General features: G+C 40.3%; 1 protein-coding gene across 1 annotated transcript; it reads left to right on the forward strand.

Moving 5' to 3' along the window:
- The first annotated feature begins 128 nt into the window (after positions 1 to 128).
- Positions 129 to 6,043, forward strand: LOC104273218 (aurora kinase A-like). Its single transcript, XM_009868467.1, is given in 9 exon segments — positions 129 to 182; positions 1,284 to 1,566; positions 2,139 to 2,241; positions 2,946 to 3,137; positions 3,803 to 3,941; positions 4,327 to 4,475; positions 5,061 to 5,173; positions 5,176 to 5,225; positions 5,852 to 6,043. Coding segments are annotated over 9 exon segments (1,275 nt in total).
- The last annotated feature ends 707 nt before the right edge of the window (positions 6,044 to 6,750 follow it).

Below are 6,750 nucleotides of genomic sequence, written 5' to 3' on the forward strand. Positions count from 1 at the left end.
GGGCCTCCTGGGGGGTGGGGGCGGGTTTGGAGAAGAGACCCGAGGCGCGGGGGTGTTCTGTGGGGAGCTCGCCCCTACTCGCTACGTCTCCTCCCTAGGCTAGGCCGGTGTGTCTCCTCTCGGGCGCCATGGACAAGACTGTGAAAGAGAACCATTCCGGATACCCGAGTCGTGCTGCGAAGGTAAGTTTGGGTTGGTGGGTGCGTTTCTCCCGATCACACCAGAGGTGCAGGTTTCAGACCCTCTGTGGCAATTATTAACTGTGCTAAGTAGCAAACAGGAGTGAAATTGTCTTGATAAAATGTTTTCCATGTGCAGGAAACAATTGTTAATTTTGTCTTTCAGTAGCTTCCTCTGTGGAGAACAGGGTCCAGAGGTTACTTAATTTTTGTTTATATTTATCATACTTGAATTGGGAAATCCTCTCATTTTAACTATAGGATCCCTTAGCGATCAAATGGGTGTGCTCATCTCATTCCAGATATAGTTTCTAAAAGCAGGCACTGTGTTAATGTCCATACTGAAGTACATGCTCATGCAGCAGTATTCAGGATCGCCCTGATTACATACTTTTTCTGTACAGAAAAACAGAGGTACTTTCTTGCTGGTTTAAGTTTAAAAAAAAGTCCTAGTAAGCTTTCAGAATAGCATAAACAAAGCTTTGTTTTAATCAGGCTGTCAATACATTCTTTTTAGTGAATGGAACCAGACAACTAAAATAGTATCTAGGGTAAGAAAAAAGTACAACTTGTTGCATAGATATCACTGGAGGATAAAAAATAAGAGAAGCTAATGATTAACATTTGAATTTAACAACAAATAATTTCTTAAGGATAAGCCTAAACTACCTTCCCTTCCTGGAAGCAAAAGATTAAAAGTAGGTAGCTGAACCTTACTAAATAAACTTGCTTTGTTCTGCTGAACTCCCATTGCAGTACAAAGTATATTAAGATGAACAGCATTACAGGAAGCAACGACTCAAAGCGGTGTATGTTTTTGTAGTAAGGATCTGCTATCTTAATACTTTTTGGCTGACGTTCTTCAGATGTGTATGGAAAAGTTCTTCTGCTAGCTATAAGTAAGTAAGCTATTGTAGAAAACAGCTAATTTTTTCTTGTCAATGTAGAAACTTAAGAATGCTTTTATTCATAAAACATAACATAAAACTACCCTAATATTTCCCATTAACATGGCTTTGTGTTTTATTCCTGTTCTACTGAATGAAGCTATAAAGGTTATAGGATGCAATTCTACAACTAACATCTAATATTTTCTTTTTGAAGATTGCTAATCCCATTGGAGATGTCCCAAAACGTGTCCCTGTGTCTCAGCATTCTTCCCAGAACCGGTTACTGAATGGTGGAGTTCAAGCACAACGTGTTCTGTGTCCTTCAAACTTTGCCCAGCGAGTTCCTGTGCAATCACAAAAATCTGCATTGTCAAACCACAAACTGTCTAATAACCAGACAACGCAGCAGCCCCGACCAAAACTTACGGTCCAAGCCACTGCTAGGCCTCAGGCTCCAAGCAAGAACAGTGAAAAACCTCAACAGGCTCCAGCACCTGGTAATTCCGAAGGTGACGTACATGTCTTTATGCAGTTGTGATACCTGGGAAACTTCTATTCTATGAAGCAGAGCCCAGTGCAGAAAACCTAAAGCTGATGTTGGTGATGTGGGACAGGCCTGCAGAGATGTACTTCGTTGTGCCCTGAAACACAATAGCAGCACATACTTCAGCTTAGACGTTACCGCACCATCCTCGGTGCCAGGATTTTACCCAGTTAGAGTCAACAAAGGTGTTTAAAAATTTCCAGATGCTCACTAGTCAGCTGTGCGTTACTGTAATTGGCACTCATACATTGCAATTTTTCCAGTTTTCATGTTAATCTCTGATACACAGTAATACATTTTTTTAGTGTTTTTTTTAATGTGAAAAAAACCTTTTACATCTTGATAGCACTGATAACTGTTGTGGTGCTTTGCCAATAATAAGTTATGCTAGTTTGTTTAAAATGTCATTGAGTGTCTTCTGAGAACTGTTTCAGGTATTCCACAGATGTTAGATTTGCTCCCATGTCAATTTGTGTTGTGTTTGTGAGTCTGCTTCATAACGTTGATCTATTTCTCTATACATAGCAAAAAATTCTGAAGCAGAAAGCACCTTTAAACAGAAAAGTGAAGAGACTGCCAAAAAGAAAAGTGAGGAGACTACCAAAAAGAAAAATGAAGAGACTAAAAAGTAAGTTTTATGCCTAAATTGTCTTAGCCGAGTCCTGTTAGATTAGGCTTGTTTGTAATTTGTAGCACTTGACAATGCAACTAAGTTGCAGCTACCTAGAAAGCTACTTGTGACTCCTGGTTGTGGAGATGACTGGCCCTACACTTCACAGAGAGAACATGGAACTAGGAAAACTTACTTTGACCCGATAATTCTAAGGAGTGAAGGTTCCCTGTGTTCTAAAGAAAACTTTTGGCTAAATGAGTAATAGTTCTCCTATGAGAGAACACTGATAGCCGCTGCTCCAGTCACAAGATAAGCATTTGAAACCAAAGCCTTTCATGTGTGCAAGAGACTGGAGTCTAAGGATGAAGTTAATTTGTTGTGTCACCACCTCAAACAGTTCTGACCTGCACTAGTAATGTGTCTCTGTTAAGTGTATTGAAATGAGCCTGGCTTGGTATACACAGTCTGGATTTTGCTGTCGTGTGGCTGATGCTAGCATCTCTGTGCATAAACTTTAGGAAAGAAGAGACTAGCTTTCAGAACTTTCTTTTGAAAAGTCTCAATGTCTATTTTATTCTCTTGGTCTTTTAAGACTAAAATCCAGAAATGTAGTTCAAATCACTAAGCATCTACTGAACAGGAACGTTACAGATTGTAAACCTACGAGTCAAAGCCCACACAAGTATCTGGGTTTTGTAACTTTCTCTCTCCTCTTGCAGAAGGCAATGGTCTCTTGATGATTTTGAAATTGGTCGTCCTCTGGGGAAAGGAAAGTTTGGCAACGTGTACCTGGCACGTGAAAAGCAGAGTAAATTTATCCTTGCACTGAAAGTGCTCTTTAAAACGCAACTTGAGGAAGCTGGTGTAGAGCATCAGCTACGAAGAGAAGTTGAAATACAGTCCCATCTTAGGTAAAGCTTAATGACCAGTTATGCTCTGCTTCATTTGTGTTCAAGTAAACAGTAACCTTATTTATAACATAACCTATTGCAGAAAAGAAAAGTTTCTTTTCAAACACATGACGCTTCGAAACTGCTGGTTAAGATTCTTGCCTTTTTCTATGTTGCAATGAAGTAAACTCTAGTAACAAATCTCCTTAGTACAAAAAAAATAAATAATTCCACATATGCTGCTTGGATTTATGTGGGTAACTGCAACTTCCTAAGACTCTGAGCTTGGCTTTCTGCTTCCTGGAAAATAAGCCCAACTTGCAAAGAAATTAGTTTTCATGGAAAGCGTTTAAAGTGTTTAAGCTTAAATTCCAAAACCTATAGGAATTGGCACCTTGAATGGTAATCTGCTTTTCCAGCTGCTGCAGAAAGGTATGCTTAAGAAGATATGAATTAGCCAAACTCTTCTCTAGCTGCTTGCTACCAGGGAATCTAAGGTGCTGCTTTGATAAAATACCATTTATCTGCTATGAGTCTCTCTTAATGGCATGTTGTGAGCTGAAGGAACACTTGGAAGATGTTGAAGTCGTCCCTATGCTTGCCTTGAGAGGGGGGGGATGGGAAAGAGAAACTATGATTATATGGACGAATACTTTGCTCAGAAGACTACTTAAATATCTTTGCAGGCATCCCAACATTCTCAGATTATATGGCTATTTCCATGATGTTACAAGAGTCTACCTTATTCTAGAGTATGCACCTCGTGGAGAAGTCTACAAAGAACTGCAGAAGCTTACCAAGTTTGATGAGCAAAGAACTGCTACTGTAGGTTGTTCTGGCTTCTTACCTGTTATTTGCTCTTCATATGTGGAATATGTGCAGCATAAAGTTAGCTCTTCAGATAAACTTCCGTATTTGCTTGTGTGACACTGAGTTTGCTTAGATGCTAGTTTGCTTCTGCACTTGTAACAAGGAATACGTTAGGAAGACAAATTACTGCACAGAACCAGTGTAATTATTCAGCATTGCTTAATATTGCAAGTGCTTGGTCACTTCAGGGGGAGCCTGTACTGCAGACTTTTAAGGCTTTAAGGAATAATTGCTCTAGTGTAAACTACTAATTATTTCTAGAAAAGGCTATACTGTAGCCAGATAAGCTACAGTGACAATGTCTGTAATCTTTAAAGATTTGCTCTCTCTCTAAATGCAGTACATCACAGAACTAGCAGATGCGCTATCATACTGTCACTCGAAGAGTGTGATCCACCGAGACATCAAGCCAGAAAACTTGCTGCTGGGCTCAAACGGAGAATTAAAAATTGCTGATTTTGGATGGTCTGTGCATGCTCCATCTTCTAGGTGAGAATGCAGTGTCTTATGCAGTGAAATATTTCTGTAGTGAAAATATTAGCTTTTTTGTCACACTTAGTTGTGGAATTGAGGTAAATGTAAACTTCTAAAATACTGCGGGAGGATGGGGGGAATCGTTTAAGAACCGGTCTACTCTAGCAAAGGTCTTAATAGTCAATTGGTGTAACAGAGTGTACACACAACTGGTGTAGAGAACTTGTTCAGAACTTTCTGAACCTGAAACAAGGGAAGAAGGTTAGTGACCACCACTTGGGTTCAGGCCTCACACTGGTGATGTACTTCAGACATTTCCTCAGCTGGTGTGAACTGCGCCTGAAAAGACTTTATTTGATCTAGCAAGTGGGATGAAAAAAGGAAGGCTAAAACTGAATGCAGCGACTGAGATGCTTTAAAGCAAAAGTAGAAGACTTTTACTGCCAGAACTTTCTTACCAGGTATTCTGGTGGTGCTGAGCCTATCCAGGGTAGGCTGTACTGAGGTACAGCTGACTGACAGCATTAGCTTCAATCTGACTGTCAAAATGGATCTTGTAATTGCTAAAATCAGCGAGCGAGTCTCTTGCCTTTTCTTCAGGAGAACAACTCTCTGTGGGACCCTTGACTACCTGCCTCCTGAAATGATCGAGGGAAGAACACACGATGAAAAGGTGGATATTTGGAGCCTAGGAGTTCTGTGCTATGAATTCCTTAACCTTTTGAAGCAGAAACATACCAGGAAACCTACAGAGCTATTTCCAGGGTATGTGCCAACACTTCTTTGGACTAGCTGAATCATGCTGCATTTCAGTTCTGTTGTCTTATTGAAGCTTAACAAATGGTCAGTTTTGCAAAAGGGTGTGTATTATAACTAAACTGTAGCAACACATAATGATATGTAAAAAACCTCAGTTCCTAAAACTTTTCAGTCATTCAGCAGAAAGACTGAGACCTTAAGATACCTTGCCTTGCTTCCTTAGGCCTACCCTGCTTCTGCCTGCATCTAGAACTTCTACCTCTTTAATAAAGCAACTAACCTTCACCACATCTTTCCTTTTCCAATTTTAAAACTAATATTAAACATTCAAGATGTTACTAAAAATACATAAGCTTAACTTTTCCTGTTGCATACCCTAGAAAAGTTCCAGCGAACAAATTTTGTTTGAAGTGCATTGAAAAGTACACTAACTTGTACAAGCATTGAGAACTTTAGCTTCATCACGATGCTGAAGATAACCTCACCTCAATATGCATAAGGTGTACAGCCCACAAGGCTGACACAGCTTTCCTTTCTAGAGGTACTTTGAAGGGTAGAGCCTTTTGCCTCTCTCGTTTGGTTATTGCCAAAGAACTTTTGCGTCATCTTTAGTGTCCTTCCTTTTTCCCTAGGTGGAATTCAGGTTTCCTCCATTTGTAACAGAAGGTGCAAGGGATTTAATTTCGAAGCTCCTGAAGCATAACCCATTCCATCGACTGCCCCTGAAGGATGTCCTGCTTCATCCCTGGATTACAGCAAACTCTACAAAGATGCCTGTCAGCAGAAAGAGTGACGTTGCTGCCCCATCCAGAACACAGTCTTAGCAGGGGCAACCTCAAGAGGAGTCTGGTACCGTGACTACTGTAATGCTTACAATACAAAAAGCAGCTCTTTGAATCTAATGGCAATTGGATGCAGATCTTTGGCTGTTGTCTTAAAACTCTAACTGCAATGTAAAAATCACTTGACTGTTAGCTGGAGGTTGTGGAATACTTAATATACTTGAAATCCAGTTACATGTGGGCCAGGTTTGTAGATGTAAGTATTAAGCTGTTCAAGGCTCTTTATGATGTGGTCTGTCCTGGTAATGGTTCATTGTTCCAGCAACAAGAGGAAGTTGTCGTTCTAGCTTATGGAACAGTGCAATATCCCGGAGATACCTGCCTCCTAACTTATTGGGCTGCTAAGGGTATCATAACTGTGGTGTAATCTGAAACCGCGCGACGTGAATGCATTTCTCAAAAGTGTCCTAAAAATGATGTGTGCATTATTTTTTGTCTCTACTTTGTCTCAAATAAAGGCTTGTTCTACACTGCCATGAGCATGGTAAGGTTCCTTATGGCATTATCACTTCCACTGGCTGTCTCTAACCACTTGTCTATACTTCAGCACAGCTTGATGCCTCGTCTATGATCACAAAACAAGTTTACTTCTACCTCTGTTAAAAAGGAAGCTAGTATGAAGTTCTTGCTTAAGGGGCTGGTACCACAAAGTACATGTGGCCACTTACTACTCTACAGCCACAACACAG

This window comes from Apaloderma vittatum, unplaced genomic scaffold, assembly GCF_000703405.1.
Source record: "Apaloderma vittatum isolate BGI_N311 unplaced genomic scaffold, ASM70340v1 scaffold29454, whole genome shotgun sequence".
Classification (NCBI taxonomy): Eukaryota; Metazoa; Chordata; class Aves; order Trogoniformes; family Trogonidae; genus Apaloderma; species Apaloderma vittatum.